Source organism: Euleptes europaea, chromosome 8 (genome assembly GCF_029931775.1).
Source record: "Euleptes europaea isolate rEulEur1 chromosome 8, rEulEur1.hap1, whole genome shotgun sequence".
NCBI lineage: Eukaryota > Metazoa > Chordata > Lepidosauria > Squamata > Sphaerodactylidae > Euleptes > Euleptes europaea.
In genome coordinates, this window is record NC_079319.1 from 52,120,430 (window position 1) to 52,141,977 (window position 21,548).

General features: G+C 43.3%; 1 protein-coding gene across 1 annotated transcript in view; it reads right to left on the minus strand.

Annotated features, from left to right (window-relative positions):
* The window catches only part of CABLES1 (Cdk5 and Abl enzyme substrate 1), a 69,504-nt gene that overhangs the window by 18,907 nt on the left and 29,049 nt on the right, over positions 1–21,548 (minus strand). The window contains exon 3 of the mRNA XM_056854278.1: positions 16,767–16,859. Within this exon, the coding sequence (XP_056710256.1) occupies positions 16,767–16,859 (93 nt within the window). The remainder of the gene's footprint in view (positions 1–16,766; positions 16,860–21,548) is intronic.

Genomic DNA, 21,548 nt, shown 5'->3' on the forward strand with positions numbered 1-21,548 from the left:
GGTAGTGTTGATTCCTCTGGTACGAAGACCCAAAGCTCTGGTGACGGTGTTGAAACCTGTCTCGTTGAGGCTGGAAAGTCGGGGTGATGCCCAAGGATCTGGCAGTCTGGCGGTCCTTTTTGATATTCATTAGGAATTCTGTGGTATTAGATGCGAATAATGTATCGCCTTCAAACGGGAGATCTTCAATCTGGGACCTCGTATCCATCGGGAGAGCAGTGGTGCGCAACCAGGAATGGCGTCTCAGTGTGATGGCCGATGCCATGGTCCTAGCAGCAATTTCAGCAGCATGCTTTCCTGCATTGATTTCCTGCTTGGACAAGCGGGTGGCTTCCGCTTGAATAAGTTTTAGGGCAGCTCTAGACTCGTCAGGTAATAGATCAATATGGGGGGTGGCCTTTTCCCACAGGAAGAGTTGGTACCCCCCCCATGATCGTTTGATAATTAGCTATACGAAAACTCAGCGCTGACGAAGTGTAGGTTCTTCTGCCCAGTTGGTCTAAACGTCTGCTCTCCTTATCTGAAGGGGTAGAGTATTGCCCCTGTCTTTGTCTGGCTTGCATCTCCCCTGTGACTATGGATGATGGGGGGGGGGTGCACCATCAGAAACTCTGCTGAGTCAGGTTTTACATGGTATAGGTTTTCAATCTTCTTAGAGGAAGGGGGAGTAGATGCCTGCTTCCTCCAGACAGATCTTGTAACCTCTGAGGCCTTCCAGAACGGGGAACGCAGCAATCCCTGGAGAATCAGGGTACAGGCGGCTGAGGATCTTATCCTTGGGTTTGTTGTCTGAGGTAGAGATATTGATGTCTAAGGTCTCTGCCATCCTAATCATTTGTTCCGTCCTCAGTTTCAGGTCCTCTGAGGGGGAAACCGCCTCCGTGTCCCCTACTAGTTCGTCAGGGGATGGTTAGGAGACCCCTTCTGAGCTGTCCACTGAGCCTCTGGTCTCGGAGTCCTCAGGTTCTGAATCAGCCCTCGGGCTCCTTTGAGTTAGGGGAGTAAAGGGCGAAGGGAGCTGTGGTGTTTCCAATACCAGAGGTTTTCCCTGGATGGTAAGCTGGTGAAATCTACAGAATTCGATCCAGTCCTTTACTAGCTCCGGTGAGATGATAGGTTGTGCCGTGGAAGTTGTGGCAGGCTGGGGAGTCTTCCTCGGATCCAAGGGGTTTGGATCCGGAGGGGTCGGAACTGAGGGGGTCGGATCCGAGAGTGAAAGCGGATCGTCCAGAGGGTCTAGTTCGACATCCGAGAAAACTTGAAGAGGAGAGCCCGAATGGAACGATGGGGTCCTCGGTACCGGGAGAGGTGCCTGTTGAAGCATCCTCGGATCCGGAGATCTCAGAGTCGGCGTAGCCGTCTTAGAGCTGGAGCGGCCAGATCCGGGGCGTTTATCCTTATGTTTAGTCTTGTGCTTGTGTTTTTTCACGACATGAGTCGGATCCGACAGAGTGGTCGGATCTGACGATCTCGGATCCGAGCCAGATCCAGGGGTCGGTGCCGAGTGTACAGACTGCACTCCTCCGGGTGTCCTGGAACCGGCTGACGGGGAGGGGGCCGTCAGGGCCTTTTTCCAGAGCTCTGCATTTAGACGGTTGACATGGGCATTGCGAGCCCGGGTGGAGAAGCCTTGGCAGATTGAGCATTTCGATACATTATGCCCCTCACCCAAGCAAATTAGGCACAGTTCATGTTGGTTTGAGTGCGGTATCTTTGTGGAGCACTTGGGACAGAGCTTGAATGGGGTCTTGGGGGCCATCTCAGCCCTCAGCACGCGGCCGAGGGGACCGAGGCGCGGAGAGAACCTTCCCCAGGTTTTTCTACCCCGGTCAATGAAGTACTGTAATGGGCTGACTAGGCAGACCTAAGCGGCAGCTCCGATAGAGAAACTTACAGTCGAAAGCAGTATGAAGAGAAAATCGATTCTGAGGTAAGGCAAAAAGCTCCGTTCTTGGCGGCGGCAAAGAAGGAACTGAGGAGGGAGGGGATGCCCAGGAGCACGCGGGAGTTTCGGCGCGAAGACAGAGCCCACCTGCCAAGGGGAGGGGCATCCCCCTTTAGAGTGTTAAGGCTAATAAAAGTTTCCGGCGGTTCTAATTTTCATGACCTTCAAACCTATATCAATTTAAATTGATATACTGGGGTTTCTGTTTTGGGCTACCACAGGAGGAGGGCAATCAGAGAAAACCACCTCCCCTCTGCACCTGTAGCAATTTTAGGTAGGATGGAAGCCTTGCTATCTTATCAACCTAAACTTACTTTACGGCTTTCACAACACAAAATGCATCATTTATAGCATATCTATATATCTATTTCTCAAGTGTGAGCAGATCTGTGGATCTGCAGATATCTAAATCTGTAGATTGGGCCAACGCTGTGAAAAACAAGATTTTTCTCCAAACTTGGGGGACCCCTGGGTTTTCAGGGAAAAAACGTTTAAAAAGTTATATTGGGGGGGTTAACTCCCCCCAAACAATAACACCTCCACATGCACAGATTATTCACCTGTACAGGTGCCACAGCAGCTTCCAGGGGCCCTGCCACCAGTGTGACGACTCCTGGGGGCCCTGCCAGATGCCGGGGGCCCTGCCACTGATGCTGCAGCTGAAGAAGTCAACTTAAGGAAGGGAGAAGGGGAGAAAGAGAGATGGGGGGATATTGATAGAGAAGGTTAGAGGGGCAAGAATGGGGGGTAAATTGTCATGGAAGGGGAAAAATAGAGGGGGAAAGACTGACTCAGAAGGGGAAGGGGAGAGAAAGAGAGGGAGGTAACATTGTCAGGGAAGGGAGGGGGAGAAAGAGGGAGTGGAAGATTATTTGAGAAGGGGGAGAGGGAAGGAAGCAAAGGCAGGGGTATGGGATGCACCCTCCCCGCAAGTTTCTTGTGGGTCCCCCATTTGTATTACACTATTTGTCATATAGATACCTTACAAATGGGAACCTGCAAGGACTTGCAGGAGGGATCTCATCTTCCCCTCCCCCACCATTTCCTCCTTCCCTTTCCTGAAAGCCCTCATAGCCTGCTTCCATCTCTCCTTCTAGGGTTGCCAACATCCAGGTGGGACCAACACACCAACCATGGAGCATACAGTTACTCCATATCCCATGTAACAATTCACAGGTAAGTAGCAATTCATAGGTAAGTATTACAATAGTGTAATTACAAGTTCTATTTAGTATACAAAAATATTAATTTGAATCTGTTCATTGTCTTCTCCAGATGTCAGGTAAAAGAGGAAGACGATTGTTTTTGTTCTTCTTCAGTTCCTCCTCTGACACTTTTATCTCCAGTTGGTATTATTCTTTTGTGTCATATAATTTACCACATATATATAATTCTTCACTCTCCCCATGGGTAGAACATTTACATTTTCTTCTGCCTTACAGGGGCTAGACAGATTTCCTCTGTGCTAAATTATATGACACAAAAGGTTACATAGGGTATGGAGTAACTGTATGCTCCATGGTTGGTGTGTTGGTTCCACTGTAGTGGAAATAGATTGGTGTTTGATGGTGTATATTTTATGAATACAGAATGGTTATGCAATATTGAATTATGTTTCTGTGGTTTTTTGGTTGCAACTATTGTGTACACAGAAGTGCCTGTATTTGTTAATAACATCCAGGTGGGGCCTGGAGATCTCTTGGAATCACAACGGATCTCCCACTACAGAGATCTGTTTCCCTTAGGGTTGCCAGCTCTAGGTCAGGATATTCCTGCAGATTTGGGGGTGGAGTCTTGGGAGAGCAAGGTTCGAGGAGGGAAATTACCTCAGCAGGGTATAATGGTATAGAGTCCACCCTCAAAAGCTACCACTGTCTCCAGGGGAACTGATCTCTGTCATCTGGAGAGGAGTTGTAATTCTAGGTGATATCCAGCCCCCAGATGGAGGTTAGCAATCCTAATTCCCCTGCAGGAAATGGCTGCTTTAGAGGGTAGAGTCTAAGGCATTATACCATTCAGCAGTCACTCTCCTCCTCAAAGCCTTCCCTCCCCAGTCTCCATCCCACAAACCTCTAGAATTTCCTAACCTGGAGTTGGCAACCCTATCTCCTTCCCTCTTTCTTCAGTCCCACCCCCCACCCCCCGGCAGCCTCTACCTAGGAAAACTGTGTCTCAGTTGTGTGGTGCTAGGCACTGGGCTAGGACCACTTGCATGGTAGGGAGCCCTCAAGAACTTGTGGGGTGGGGATGGTACCTCACTTTCCCCTGTATCCCCCTCCCCACACTATTTCCTCTTTCCCTCCCCCTGGCAACCCCCATATCCACTCCCCTTTACCTGTCTCATTATTTCCTTCTCACCCATTCAACAACCGACCTTTTACCTACTTCCCATCATCAGCTATATTTACTATTTATTTACTTCTTTTAGATGCATATTGGTATATAGATTTTTAAATATTAGTTACATTTAAACAATAAAATATCCTTTAAAATAGATTGTATATCTCTACAAGTGAACACACAATTATCACTCTTTAATACTGAAGATTACATAAAAATCTTTATACTGTACATTGAGTGAGTAGAATCTAATATTATAATAAGCATTTCCCTCATCCTTCAAAAGAAAATATTTCATAGATTTCCCACCCACCCACCCAGAGCTGCCCAAAATTTCCAGTATTTACACTGGATTTTTAACTGCTTTTTCCTCTTGATTTTTTCTGGTTTTCCAGACTTTACATCCCTAGAACACCGCATGGTGTTTTTTTACAAAATCTTGTAAAATGCTGCTGGATTTTAAATGAACCGTAGAATAATGACACTGTCAATGTAAACTAGGTCAAGGTGACATGTGAAAATACAATAAAACATCTGAGCTGGAAAGCACTTGCTTTACCACAGATGTATTTTCCTCAAAAATGGCTTCTAGAAAATAACACGAATTGATTCTGTGGAATAGGTACAAAAAGGGCATGATTTTAACACAACAGCTGGTGCCTACAGCATTTTAAATTTATATTTTACTTAATGCTTTGCTCTATTGGGATCAGGGAAGTAATGTTGCATAATGTTTATTTTAATCTTGTTCCAAACATATACTGCTGTTATAAATGTGCCAATTTTATTTTTTAATTCTCAGGATTTTTTAATTAATGGATGTTTGTTCACCCTTGAGGAACCATCTCTTTGAATCAGTGATACAATAAGCTTTCCTTCATTAATTATCATATCTTGAAAGGAATTCAACATCACCTCAACAGGAAGAACATAATTATTTTCTGAAGTAAGCTCCAATTTCAGAAGAAGATCAGCTTGTGTTTCATAGATTACAGCAAAGCTTTTGACTGTGTGGATCACAAAAAGCTATGGCTGGTTTTAAAGGAAATGGGTATGCCTCGTTTTGATACGCAACCTGTACTCTGGACAAGAGGCCACAGTTAGAACAAAATATGGAGAAACAGAATGGTTTCCAATTGACAAAGGAGTTAGACAAGGAAGTATTTTATCTCCCTATCTCTTCAATATATATCCAGAACATATAATTAGGAAAGCTGGATTAGATTTAGATGAAGGTGGAGTGAAATTGGAGGGAGGAACATTAATAATTTGAGATATGCTGGTGACACTACATTACTGGCAGAAAATAGTGAAGATTTGAAATGACTACTGCTGAAAGTTAAAAGAGAAAGTGCCAAAGCAGGACTACAGCTGAACGTCAAGAAAACAAAAGTAATGACTACAGGAGAATTACACAACTTTAAGGCTGACAATGAGGAAATTGAAATTGTTGAAGACTTTCTATTCCTTGGCTCCACCATCAACCAAAAGGGAGACTGCCGCCAAGAAATCAGAAGGAGATTGAGACTAGGAAGGGCAGCCATGAAGGAGCTAGAAAAGATTTTGAAGTGTAAGGATGTGTCACTGGCCACCAAGACTAGATTAATTCATGCCATCGTATTTCCTATTACTATGTATGGGTGTGAAAGCTGGACAGTGAAGAAAGCTGATAGGAAGAAAATAGATTCCTTTGAAATGTGGCGTTGGAGGAGAGTGTTACGGATACCGTGGACTGCCAAAAAAGCAAATCAGTGGGTTATAGATCAAATCAAGCCTGAACTAACCCTAGAAGCTAAAATGACTAAACTGAGACTATCGTATTTTGGTCACATCATGAGACGACAAGAGTCACTGGAAAAGACAGTCATGCTAGGAAAAGATGAGGGCAGCAGGAAAAGAGGAAGACCTAACAAGAGATGGACTGACTCAATAAAGGAAGCCACAGCCCTCAATTTGCAAGACCTGAGCAAGGCTGTCAAAGATAGGACATTTTGGAGAACTTTCATTCATAGGGTCACCATGAGTCGGAAGCGACTTGACGGCACTTAACACACACACACACAAGCTCCAACAAATGAGTATGTTCTTTCTTACACCATGATAAAAAGGAGAACTGTAATGCATGAATAACCACTACTTGACAAGAAAAATAAACATTTATTGTCAGTAATGTATAATTTCTCAGGCAAATACCCATAACAGCACATCATGGTGTATTAGGGCAGCGAAAACAATTACTTGATAGCTTTATATTGTTATCTCTGAACATTATATATATATATATATATATATATATATATATATAAAAAACAAATCATTCTAAGACCACCTTCACATAAGAACCCCTGCATACACATAAATCTACACAGAAAATGCTTTCACTCAAGGCCCAACCATCACCGTCGGCAAGCTATTTTCCCTGACCAAATGGTTGTAATTGTCTCACCACACTGCAGTTGTATAACATCACATCATGAGAAGCAGTTTTAGGCACATGTTTAGAGGTGGGTAGCTAACTTCCAGGCTTGGCCTGGAGATCTCCAGGAATTACAGACTACAGAGATCAGATTCCCTGGAGAAAATGACTGGTTTGGAGGATGGTCACTATGGTACCACATTCCTGCTGAGTTCCTTTCCCTCTTCAAACCCTGCCCTCTCCAGGCTGGGCTGCCAAATCTCCAGGAATTTCCCAACCCAGAGCTGGCAACCCTAGTTCAGAGTATTTCTAAACTGAATACAGAACAAGCTTATGTCCTCCAAACTTGTATTTGATTATTACTTTATAAAAAATGCTAGCATTAGGTACAATAAAACATTGATTCTATATCTCACAGTAATTTGAACATAAAAAGGTAAAGGTGTGCAAGCATCGAGTCAATACTGACCCATGGGGTGACAGCACAGCACGACATTGACTAGGCAGACTATGTTTAAGGGGTGGTTTGCCATTGCTTTCTCCAGTCGTCTACACTTTACCCCCAGCAAACTAGCTACTTATTTTACCAACCTTGGAAGGATGGAAGGCTGAGTCACCCTTGAGTTGGCTACTTAAAACCGACTTCTGTTGGGATCAAACTCAGGTCATGAGCAGAAGTTTGACTGCATTACTGCAGCTTACCACTCTGGGCCACAGGGCTCCAATTAGAACATACTGAGCAAAAAGATACATGAACAGCAAAGGCAGCCTGACCCTACTGAAGAGCGGCGACATGTGAGCAATGTCTCTGACATAACTGGTGGGAAGTCAAGGTAAAAGTTTGGACAGTAATACTATTGGTAGGTCTCAGAAGTGATATGGAGGGGGCAGGTCTCAGTGCAAGCATGGTGGGGCTACCCTTTGACAGGAACTTATGACTCGGTTGTGATACAACAACTTGTAAGTTTGGGTTGGAAGAAACTAACGTTCCAGCCCTGTCCTTTATATGGAATTTTCAATGGTGTCAGTAGAATACAATTTAGAAAATTCAACATGCTTAAGTTGCAAATACAAAGATTTTAGAAATAATCTTACTTGTTTGTTGTATGCATGTACAATCTGATCAACCCTACAAAAATATCCTATAATTTTGAGGGAGCTTTTGAAATATGCTGGCTATAAAGTAATACAGTATGTAGACTATGTTCCTTGAAATGACTATGTTATTTTGTTTTTCTTAGAAGTTTCCTATTTACAGTTCTGTTAAAATTTACAGACCAAAAGCTTTTTAATTTACTGGTGAACTCTAAAATATACAGATCTGTACTGCAATTTAGAGAACAAAAAACAAACAAAAAAAACACCTTACTCAAGCATGGATTTTCATAATTGTCTCAGTAAGAAGCACATTTGTTCCATTTCTTAAATGCAGATGCAGATCTATAATGAAAACTCATGTGTGAGTCCTGCTGGGCATTCACTCCTCAAATGGCAACAGCTGAACTCTTCGACATGTAAATAATTTAAGAGACAATTAAATATTAACCAGATTTTAAAACAAAATAGAAAGCAAAACCTCCTCACAGTGTCAGAAGCCTGATAACACAACGCTATCTTTAAATTCAGTGCTCTGACATCATATGAGAGACTGATGAGGGTTAATCAGGAAAGTACCCCTTATTTCATGTTCAAATTAAGATGTCTTTCACACAAAAAGCCTCTTTACAGTGCAACCTTAAAGATATACCCTTTCAAACTCGATGACTTAAGACCGTTTAAAATAGTTTAATTCCACTGAGGATGGCACCGCCACTGCCTACCCTGCAAGGCAGTAGTTGCCTAACTAATGCAATAATGGAGCTTTCGCTGCATATGACACATGTCTGTCAATTCCAATAGGTTTTACCATACTGGCTTTTCTGCTTACCGTATTTTTCGCTCCATAAGACGCACCTGACCATAAGACGCACCTAGTGGTCTGGGTGCCAGGTCCCCCTAGTTTTAACCCTGCAGCTGTAAACAGCAGTTTCAGAGAAACGGCTATGTTTACATTGCAGGGTTAATCCAGCCTCTAGTAGCTGTCTCCCTGATAGCCACTAGAGGCGCTTCCGCAATGCTCAATGCGAAAATCGCATTGAGTAATGCTTTCCTGTGGGCGGTAATAATAATCACGTCCAGCGCGCAGGCTGGATGATCCATGGGGGGGGGGGGAGGGCAGGGCAGGAAACCTCTGGCGGCGCGTCCAGCTTGGAGTCTGGGGGATTGGGGGGGGGAGGAAAGGCCAGGGGCTCTCCGGCGGCGCGTCCAGCATGGAGGCTGGGGGATGGGGGGAGGGCAAGGCAGGGGCTCCCCGGCGGCACGTCCAGCGCGCAGGCCAGGTGATCCATGGGGGGGAGGGCAGGGAAGGAAACCTCCGGCGGCGTGTCCAGCACGCAGGCTGGGTGATCCATGGGGGGGAGGGCAGGGCAGGAAACCTCTGGCGGCACGTCCAGCGAGGAGGCTGGGGGATAGGGGGGAGGGCAGGGCAGGGCAGGGGCTTCCCGGCGGTGCGTCCAGCGCACAGGCCGGGTGATCCATGGGGGGAGGGCAGGGCAGGAAACCTCCGGTGGTGCGTCTTCGCAGAGGCTGGGGGATTGGGGGGAGAGCAGGGCAGGGGCTCCCCAGCGGCGCGTCCAGCGCGCAGGCCGGGTGATCCATGGGGGGGAGGGCAGGGCAGGAAACCTCTGGTGGCGCGTCCAGTGCGGAGGCTGGGGGATCGGGGGGGAGGGCAGGGGCTCCCCGGCAGCGCATCCAGCGCGCAGGCTGGGTGATCCATGGGGGGGGGGAGGGCAGGGCAGGAAACCTCCAGCGGCGCATCCAGTTTGAACCTCCCACCCGCCCATCAGTTGTTTGTCAGGCAGCAGGGGGGGGATTTGTGGCAGAGCCGCACTCGGGAGCCGCAGTTTGCAGACCGCTGCTCTCGGCGACTCGGCTCCAGTTATGGTTAACACACATACAAACACACACACTCACTCCATAAGAGGCACAGACATTTCCCCTCACTTTTGAGGAGGAAAAAAGTGCGTCTTATGGAGCGAAAAATACGGTAATCTCACTTGACTCCTCCCTTCTCTGCAGCTCCATCCCACTTGCCTTTTGTCCATGCGGTCCCACAGTCTCCCACATAGCATTTTCAGTGGTCAAAAACAGGGCCCTCCACCCTCTTTTACCAGCGGAAAAGCTGGTAGAAGCCAACCCAAAGGCCATGAAACATTTGTGTAATTATTATAATTGGAGCATGGTTTCTTCCCTAGACATGCCTTCACTCAAATCATGCTTCAATTCACCTTCTCTTACCAAAATGGGAATGTTAGCTAATGCATTTGTCATCAAACACTAATAAGGACAAAGCATCTGGTTTCATAATCTTTGGGCAATTTAGGAAAATACTGAGTTCAACTTTTATTTTTAACCTCATACAAAGTTTGGCTTCTTCTGATATCAAAACTACGTTAAAATGTTTGTTACGTTTTTTTTTTAAGGCCTCCCAGTAATAACACTTGTGCAAAAAAAATTGCTATACAACACGTTAATTTTTGGCCTAGGATATTTATTATGGGATACATTCCAGATAGGATAGGCTTTGATACGGGACAGGAGGGCGCACAACACTGCTAAATTATATTTATGCAAGAAAACACTGTTGTACAATGGTATTTTGATGGCAAAAGTCAAGGATTAAAATCTCTCTGACAACAACATAGTTCCTTACATCTGCATTGTACTACTTCTTATTAAACATATTCAGCACTCTGTTCAAGAAAATTGTTATTATCAAAACCTTAGTTATTGGCATCTTCCAATTATCTGGATTTATTATGTCTCTGGATAATAATTTTACAAAGAGTAATTTATTTCAATAAATTGTCAGTAAATTATGCCAATGTCTGATAATGTAGCTGTGGCATACCATATAGGATTTGCATATAGTACTAATGTAATTTGTCAGTGCTTTGCCTGAAATGTGAGAATGGAAAAACCAAGGATGTAATGTTCATCTTTAATTTTGCACACAAAAAGAACTGAATACAGCCAAAGTGCCACAGAATTCGTGCATGAGGCTTATGAATACATTCTTATGGAGGAAAGGCTCTCTGATTGTATACCCTTCCACAAAGCTGTTTTCTTGAGTCGAATGTGGGGAGGATAAAGCCAAGATACAATTCTTCTTACCCTGTGTTGAAAAAGTGGTCTTTTATGCATGGCTGTGTCACTCACCATCACCTCTCTGACAACTTTGGGTCTTTGTGTTGATTATGCATGCCGTCTCTGACTATCAGAGGTCACCTCGCTCTTCCCCTGGGTTTCCCCGCATTTTCAGAGACCTGTTTTATCTCAAATCTGAAAACAAGGGCAAAATGTGGGGAAACGTAGGGGGAGAGTGAGGTGACCTCTGATGGTCGGAAACAGCATGCATAAACAATACAAAGACCTGATGTTGTCGTAGAGGTGATGACGAGTGAAACAACCATTAATAAAAGACCAGTGGCAGCACTAGAGAAGTTTATATGCATGGCTGTCCCTTCAAGGCAGTTCTTTTTGAAGGCTTGGAATCTTCTGATGTTACACTATCTTAAGCCAGTCTCTGACCAGCTTAAAATGGTGACCCAACCCTACACTGGTGCAAATGGAGGATGTGCCAAGTCATGCTGCTAATCCAGAGCTGGTGTGTCAGGGGTGCAATGGGGGTGAAGTGGGACTTAGAGGGCATCCTAAACCTACCTGGCCTGCATCCTGCCCCAGCACAATGCAATGCTGAAGACAACACTGTCTTAGTTTTTAAAACTGCTGAACACCTGAAGTGTGAACATATAAGCTCTTCCCCATCACCCATCACACCACCAAACCATGACAAAGCATAGGATACTAATATAAGCCTGTACACATCTTACAGTGAACATTCATGCAAATGATCCATCCACATGTTCACTCACTGCACAGGGAGGGTAGAGCAGCATGAGCATGCTGGCCCCGCCTCCTGCCTCTGCATGATCACTGACTGGTCTACATGGACTGAATGTGCAGAGGGAGTGCCCATGCATACACCCCAACCTGGTGACAGAGAAGAACTGTGAGTGTTGCACCACCAAAAAACATACTTGTGCTGGTCCTACTTTTGAGTTGTGGTACTACTGCATAAGCATTGATCTCAGGTGCTCCAGCAGGGAAGTAGGCCATAGGATAAGTATGTGAAGAAGAATTATTTGAAAAAGAAGGAACAAAAAACAATAAAAAAAATTTGGGTTCCATACAAAGTCCACACATGTTGTAAGTACCTAGCTTTTTGTTCTGAACCATGTTTTATACTAGCTCTTGGATAGGCTGAATGCAAAGAATCTTTGGATCCAATTGTGTGTTAAGACAACCCAGATAATATGAATTTTCATCATGCATTTTCTTCTACTCAAAAAACTATTGTGATTAGAGAATAAGAACAGGGCTTTCATTATAGCAAAGGTAATTCATTTCTAGCCACAGTGCAGGGCTGCACTTCACTTGGCTGCATGTAAGTCACAGTCCAATAAGGCAGATTGCAGTTCTCAAATGCTAGAAGACAAACTAAGTGTTCATTACATTCTTTGGGATCTGCACATACCAATGCAAATAATTTATTGCAGATTAATAACTTTTGATCTATATTTCTGTAAAAATAACAGCTATGGAACTGAACTGTGTGTGTGTCACACATTGTACATTCACAAAACTCAGCAGTATGAAAAAATATATACATACCCAACGTTGCTACAGTCCCGATATGGCAGCACTGAGAATATGCTACAAAAGGATCTTCTGCCGCTAATGAGGACTATTCTAGAAAACATAACAAAAACGAATATACAGGATACAGCATTCAATAATGTACTGATTTCCACAATCTGATTTCCCCCCTCTTCTGTTATAGACATAAAATTATTTCTGTTTTTTAATGCCATAATTCACTGATTCCTACTCACGAGTCACACTACACACTGTTTTTCCCAACATCTAATGGTAAACCCAGGCCATTATGTAGTCATACGACACAACAGCACCTGGTTTCAAGCTCCGTGGCCAAAGAGTACCACATCAATGGTACACTATACAAGAAGAGGAAGATTTCTGTGTACAGTAGTGTGCAGACAGTACAATGAGCCCTGAATATGGGCCAATGCGTATGCACAATTACCTTGCTAAAAATAGATTCTCTAGATGTGACTGAGCAACAGGAAAAAGTAGCAGCATAGTATGAAAACTGGTACAAATCTGACTAATGGAACTGAATAAAAGCAGAAGAAACCAAAGTTCATATTTAGTGTATCCACATAAAGACAATCAGTGTAAACTGGCTATTTTTCAAAACAAGTATTTTACATGCACCACTTTTATCAAGCAAAACGATTATTTAGCTTGAGAAAACTCCTCTTTTTAGGAAAACAATTAAACCTTTCGTCATTTTTGTGTACTGACTTAATGATTCCTTAAAGTCTTCATTGTATTTTTGTCTCTCATTATTTTTAAGTATCTCTGACAAGACAGCTCAAGGGAAATGACTAATGGAACAGGCAGCTAATGTCACTGTTCTTTGAATTTAGTAGAGCACTCAGCCACAGATAGTTGAGAAATAAATGGGTCCTCTAGGCCAGAGTTCATAAATGCAACCACAATTGGTGCCTGCTGGCTACTTATACACTAACGAGATCTAGCATCAAACAGATGGCTTCACTCTGTTGTGTTTTCACACAAAAATCACACTGACTACTACAGTTCAGAGCAATAATTAAGTTTCCGAAAGCATCTGACATGAGTCTTTCCAAAGCATGCAATTTAACAGCCCAATATATAATGAAGTTGGTACAAGATGCGCTGCCCTGACCTGGATGGCCCAGGCTAGCCTGATTTCATCAGATCTCAGAAGCTAAGCAGGGTCGGCCCTAGTTAGTATTTGGATGGGAGACCTCCAAGGAATACCAGGGTTGCTGTGCAGAGGAAGGCACTGGCAAACCACCTCTGTTAGTCTCATGCCATGAAAACCCCCAAAAGGGGTCGTCATAAGTCGGCTGCGACTTGACGGCACTTCACACACACACATGCACACACACACACACACACACGATGTGCTAGGCTTTCAACTTAAAATTCAGAAACTGTTGTGGGCTATGCAGGATGTCTTCTATGTTAGGTATTAATATATTATAAATGTTCCTTTGGTCCAAACGTTTTGTAGCCTGTGGGCACCTTTGGAATTCTGACAGGGCGGTTGGTGCCACCACAAAATGCCTGCCACGAGAGTCAGAGCCAATCACAGAATATCAAGGAGTAAAGTTACACCATAAAACTGACAGCAGCTCTTCAAGATTTCAGGCAGCAACTCTGTTTAATGAGATGCCTTTGAAAATTAACATATTGTTTAAAATATTTCTCACATACACACAAAAAATAAGCTTACATATTGTGCTGGCTAAGAAACTCTCATCTAGCAGTATCTCTCTTTATATTGCAGATATCTAAAGCGCTTGTGCAGAAGGAAAAATGCTTCTGCTTCAGACTATCCTTTACATGAGCCCAGCTATTCTTAACCTGCACTATTACTGGTAACAATGACAGTTGGTGCGGAGGGCCTGGTGAAGAGAGCTCCTTGCAATAAGAGTGATCCTGGCCAAGTTTTGACAGGAAGTGAAATGATTTGAAAAGTGAGCAAGATTTGATATAGTCATGTTATCAACTTCTACCTGCCTTATAAAAATACATTAAAATGGGGAAGATCTGATGACTTCTATTGAACTTCCAGTTACATGCATTAAGAATTTTTATTATCTATTTGATTTACATAATTTACACCCCACTTTTCTCCCCAAAGGGGACCCAAAGCAGCTTACATCATTCTCCTCTCCTCCATTTTTATCCTCACAACAACCCTATGAGGTAGGTTAGGCTGAGAGTGCGTGACTGGCCCAAGCCAGTGGGGATTTGAACGTGGGTCTACCAGATCCTAGTCTAACAATCTAACCACTATACACACCGGCTCTTTTTGCCATGCAGCCAATCATGTTTAGTCAGAATCAAGTCCCACTGTGTTTTTAGACTATTATTCCACTCTTTGCATAGGTAAAGTACTTTATATAAAGCCACTGTTTGCATTATACCACGAACATCAAAAACTTAAAAGCCCCAACTGGCCTTGCCCTCTTTCAAAAACACCTGGCAGATGTCAGGAAAGGTGCCATCAGTTTTTCCTCTCCATTTATACCTCTTCCAGCTGGCTACAGGAGCTCCTGGGCCTGACTGCACTCTTCCTACAGCTTTCTCAGCACTAAAAAAAAGGCTATTCCCACTCCCCTGCCAGTCACGGCAATCTTACTTGTTTATCAGCAACTTTTCTTCATATCTTGTGTGAACCTGCTCTCTAACTTCTAACAAGCTACTGCTGCTGCTTCCTCCCCTAAATCCCACCCCTGCTCTGGGAAAGGTGCCCACTATTCTGTACTGCAGCTGATGTTTTTGTCATCTCCCTAAAATATTATTCTCTCCGTCTTTCCCGCTCCTTCTGGTGGTTCAGATCAGATGAAGCATATGCATCAATGTGGCACTGGGAAGGAAAGTCCCTGCCATTTGCCACTGCTGTAAATGTGTCTTGTTAGGCGGAAGTCATGAGCTGCCAAATGGTAAGCCCAACCATGCTTCTCCAGGTTCAACCCCCTTCCCATTACTATCAATGACCTGCATTCACTGTGGCAAGATAGCTTCTTTAGCTTCCTCCTTCTATAAGTAAGGAGAAAGACTCTGTCTGGTAGTGATCAATGAGCCTGTTTAATTATCACTTACATTTCACCCCCTTCCACTTGCTTGTATACAGCAGGCCCTCATTATTTAGCAGATTTTTTTTAATTCAGTACCAGACGGAAGATCTTTCAAACCAGTATTTTGGTTGTTTTATTTCATTCAGTGGTTGGGATACAGAATGTTCAAGCAGAAGGAAAAATACCGCTCATGTGGAGCCACGCATGGATGGACAAGCCAACAGAGAACTACTTCACAAGCCAGTATGATCAAGCCCATAAACTAAAGTTTGTTGTACACCATTAAGTGACACAGATCTGTGCTACATGATACAGACGACATGGGAATCCATATCCCTGTATGAAATGTCCAACATACCCCCCATAAGGTGCACAAGCTTTGATCATTTAATGGGCTGCCATCATATAGAGAATATCCCTAGCCCATTCCATGCTAATGGTGCCTGTGACGGTATGGGCTTACAAACCCCTCTTGTATCTTCTGGTTGGACTCCGGGAAATTGAACCCCCCACCCACAGCTGTCCCAAGATAAAATGAAGGAGAGGAGAACAATGTAAGCTGCTTTGGGACCCAATAGGGGAGAAAGGTGGGATATAAATGAAGCAAATAAAGCCAAGGGTGTGGTTGGGATATGAAAGATGGACTGCCATAATCACCTTAAGCTCACATATCACAGGCTTCAAGCCTAAATGGAAGAAGAAGAAGAGTTGGTTTTTATATGCCGATTTTCTCTACCTTTTAAGGAGAATCAATCCGGCTTACAATCTCCTTCCCTTCCTCTCCCAACAATAGAAACCTTGTGAGGTAGGTGAGGCTGAGAGAATTTGAAGAGAACTGTGACTAGCCCAAGGTCACCCAGCAGACTTCATGTATAGGAGTGGGGAAACCAACCCACTCATGTGGAGAAGTGGGGAATCAAAGCCAGTTCTCCAGATTAGAGTCCACTGCTCTTAACCACTACACCACAGTGAAAGGTCAGAGATTCTCTGACTAGGGCATCGTTATTCTTGTATGTACAAGGATTTTCTTGCATGTATTGCCAGATGTGGAAGGGGTGGAAGTGGTTCACCAGCATTCATAGGCCTGTTTTCCTCTGTACATGTTGTAAAGGTGCTGACTGTTTCTCATGCTCTGCATACTGAAATGAAACCTGTCTGGGTACAGTTGGAAGATTTCCCCTGGCATAGCCTCTTATTGCCATTCTGCCTCTACTTCTAAACAAATGAGTGTTCTTTTCCTGTGAGATACCTGCCACTCCTCGTATCATTCTGCCGCATGTTCTTGATGAAATGAACCTTCTTAAAGTTCTTTGGTCTGGGTGAGCCTGACAGTGTCCGACATCTGAAAAACAGAGCAATAGGAACATTTAGGATTTCTACAGCAGCTGAAAAATCTCAACAAAGGCAGGAAAGACCAGACAGATTATCACTCTACACCTCTTCTGATTCAGGGAGTCAGCAGCAATAATAAAAATAATAAAGAAGCAAGGAGACATAAAATACATAAAACAAGAAACAACACATACCAGAAAGGAAAAAAGAATACCCTGTAACAGATCTTACAAAGAAATTGTATTATTAAAAGGATGCATCCATTTCCCTATCAAAAGTGTTTTCTATATCAGTGCAGTTTGAGAAAAAAAGTGTCATGTTTAGCAGACACTGAAGAACAGACAAAAGTGTTCTTGCTAACAAAATGCAAGATCTTTTCTAAAACAATTTCTGCTTCCTCCTTTTCCTCCTCTCATGCAGGAGACTGAGGGGGTAGAATGAATTGCACCGTTTCAGACTGTAGGTGGAGACTCCAGTTTTCAATGCCACTTTGCATAAAAGTCTCCCCCACAAAGAGAAAGACAGCACAACAGTTCTACCTCCTCTCCAAGCAGTAGCTTGTGGGGTAGGGTGGGGTGCAAGGAATATCCCAGCTGCCACAACTGTGTGCTGCTGAAGGAGGAGAAGGTGACTACAATGAAAAGTAGCAAAGCAGCTTCTAGGGTCACATATGCAGCACCTTGCAGGTATGCAGCAGAACTCAGCACGAGCTTATGACATCAGTAGGTTCCACTAACCACTCAGCAGCTGCATACCTACACGGAGCTGCAGCCACAACCTTTACAGTTCCATCTTTGCCTTCTAGCCTGCCAGAAACAGTTTCTTATCCCCAGCCCCTGAGCTGCCGCCACTCTTTTCTTTGGCTACTATGCTAGTTTTTAAAGATGGGGTCCTCCATCTGCAGTCTGAAATTGTGCCACCATAGCGTTCTGCCATTCTTACCTCATCTGTATGTGCAAACCAGATTTGGAGGCTCTGTGGGTAAAACATGGAAAGATACACAAAGCTGTGTATAACATGGCCTCAAAACAGACAGTAGCCTTCCACTTCACTGGAACTGACCATAAAGAACAGCACTGAACTACACAGGATCTTTCTTCCCTCATGGAGTCCTATTCTTTTTTTGTTACCAGATGCTACAACTTTAAAAACGGGTTACAATTAAAAGAAACCCCACTGAGGACGGAACTCCACTGGAAAAATAACCAAAATAAACAATCTGAAATATTAAATGTTATTTACTACTTTTAGCAACCACAGCTTCATATGAATAATTTATCAGGGCATTTCATAATGCTCTCGTGAATGCTTTGTTGCATACTCCATAAAAACAACAAAATCTTATGAATAGGGAAAGTGCTGCAAATTCTGTCTTTTTTTCAGTAAAGGGAGCAGGTAGGAGAAATCAACTATTGCTATTCAATTTAACGATGAAATTTCAGTAGTAAATAATAAGCTAAATTGCTGTGGCCTGACTTGTACAGAGCTTAAAGTTTCTGTCTACTCTAGCAAACAAAATCACAGCAGGGATTACCTTTTCTAATGCTAGCTATCTGCTAGGATTCTGCCCTCCCTTTTACATTTAAAACATAATACACAAATAAGAAATTAAAAACACATTGGTTTATATGTAATAGAGCCTTTTCATCAAAGACTGATATTAAAAACAAAGTCAACAAATAACCCACAAGTTTGTCATCAATGGAAGTGTTCAGCATGTTTATTAATAAATGCCACATTATTAAACTGGTAGCAATCCTTTAACACAAAAAAGTTAGAAATTAACTATTAATGTTTATTTAAAACATTTTAATGCTGCCTTTCCACCCAGATTAGGGCCCTCAAAGCAGCAGTTAAACCATTAAAACAAATTTTAAAATGTGCATTATATATATGGTGGTGGAAAGTGCCATTAAGTCAAGTCTTGGCAACCCTGTAGGATTTTGAAGGCAAGAGATGAACAAAGGTGGTTTGCCATTGCTTGCCTCAGTGTAGCAACCCTGGACTTCCTTGGTCGTCTCCCATCTAAGTACAAACTAGGGCCAATCCTACTTAGCTTCTGAGGATGAGTTTGGGCTGGCCTGGGCCATCCAGGTCATGGCACATATATAAACAATAATAAATCAAGCTATGTTAATTCAATGCTATAAACTGATAGATGAACAGGATTGACATTATCTTGTTTTTGTTCATCCATTTACTTTTGGGCAGCCCAAAAGCATCTTCAGAACTACCCTAGGAGATTAGGATGAGTGTTTATGATATACCAAAGGACATCCCACTGAGTTATCCACTGAGCTTGCATGCCAGAGTGGGGATTTGAATTTAGGTCTGCCCGGTTCAACTCCAACATTATCCACCTCTCCACCCTGCCTCATATTTATTTAATGTTCTAAAATGCCTGCTTGCTTGTGTATGTTGAAGATAGATTTTTAAACAATATTCACAGAATAAAAGAAATGTCGGGATATGGTATCTGTATCCAGTAAGGGCCTTCTGAAGTTATTTAAGACAAGTAACTTTGAAATGCTGAATTTAAGTGAAATTTTAAAAGTGAAATTTTAAGTGAAATTAAAATGCTAACAGTGGAAGAAATCAACTAATAACTCATTGGATTAATCCCATTGCTGGTAAAGTCAAGCAATAAACTACACACAGACCAGAGAATGTAGGGCAGAGAAAATACTGAGAAGTGTTAGTTTGTATTTTTCTGTAGGAAACTGAGGAACAAAATAAACTATGGTAATACTTTCTGTTTATTGCAGAATCCAAGTCTGAAAAATTCTTATAGGTGTTCATCTTGCAACCCTTTCATAAGGTATTTATAGTTTCTTTTAAAAATGACAGGTTAAAATAAGAACAAATGGAGTTACAAATAGAGAAACTGTTTTATATTATAAGCTTGCATTTGGTTCCTTCAGAAGCCTCTATCACTTGGTAACACTAACACCAGTGCTGTTCTGAACTGGTGAACATGTTACTTATTTAAGAAGATTTCAGATTCTCAGGTTACTCTAGCACTAATGAATATACTGCTGTGGAGAGCTAACTAATTATCTTTACAAACCAATTAGCCTTCATTACACACTTTTCTTTGCAGCATCTGGTATCAAGCTAAAGAACGGGCATGAGGGTCATTAGGATATGTGTTTATACAAGTGTGTTCAAACTGCAAATCAAAAGCCATGTATATCACAAAGTCATTCAAGTGCAGCTTCCAGAAAGTTCAAGAAAGGGACTTGTCCCAGCCTGGGAGTGAAAGAGCTCAGGACAGAAAATGGAAGCAGAAGTGGTAGTAGTAGCATAGTATACTCTTGAAAATTAAAAAACAGATTGTTGATGTAGACACAACAGAGAAGAAGATGGTTTGTAACAGTTTTACCTCGTTGCTGCTGGTAATCAGAAATTGCCTTTAGGTGACCAGGTGGTGATTCAGAACCAATGACTTGTACACATTCCCTAGCTAATATTTTTATACCAAAAGGATCTGCTTTATTTTGCAAAGAGCTCTGCTATTTGTACTGTTCTTATGCTGACTGGAATGTGTCCATGGCTTACAGCATGTGCTTTGCACGCATAGTGTCAGGATCCAGCCTGCGCTCCACGATAGTGAGGACTCCTCGGAGGAAGAGGAGCCCTGTGTGGCCAGCCCAAGGCTGTCAGCAGAAAGCCAGCAGGAAGACCAGACGCTCTCAGAAGTGCAGCCACTAGGCAGCCCAGAGGCACCTCCTACACCAGAGGCAGCAGCCCCAGACCCTGGCCCCAGCTCTCCAGGGTCACCAGCCCCCATGGAAGGGCGCCACAGAAGACTGCGCACAGAGATGCAGGAATGCCGGCGCAGTGCGAGATTGGCTGCCAGGTATAAGCTACATGGGGGAAGCTCAGATGAAGACTGTTGGCAGGATGATTCCTAGAGGCAGGCATCAGCTATAAAGCTCCCGGGAGGGAGTTGCAGGGCGTGGTTGCAACTTGTTCGCCACACATGTAACCTGCTGACCCCGTTGTGATTGGTTCCTGAACTTACCTGACCTTGGGACTGATAACTGGCTTTGGAAACTCCTCTAGCTCCCTACTGATCTCGGACTGTTTGACTTCGCTTCTGAATTTCCCCAGCCCTGTTCCTGAGAGACGCTGTATCCTGACTCCGGCCGCTTATAAGTCAGCTAGAAAACATAGGGTCTTAGGTTCAATCCCCAGCATCACCATTTTAAAGGACCCTGTAGTGGGTGATGTGGAAGACCTATGCATGACACCCTGGAGAGCCACTGGCAATCAGAGTAAACAATACTGATCTCAATAGACCTGTGGTTTCACTAAATATAAGGCAGCTTTATGTGCTCATGAAGTAAAGAAAGTAACTCAGAAGTCAACTGATTTGTGTTTGTGATTGTTTTTGTTTAAGCTTTGTCTACTCCTTAGCTAGGTGCCAGATGATGACTAATTAATTTGTAAAGATCCATAGTTAGCTTTCCAAAGCAGTATATTCCATACTAGGAACTTATGAATGGAGGCTATCACAGGGAAAAGTGTAAAATGAACTATTTAGCATGTGCTGCAAAGAATACAGCTTCTTTAAGAGAAAACTGCTCTATCTAAATCACACCACACCTATGACTTCTATTGTGCCACAGACACACAAGCCGCACCTTTGCCTTCTGCTTTAACTTCCACACAGAGTTCCTAAGCACCACTTTCCATA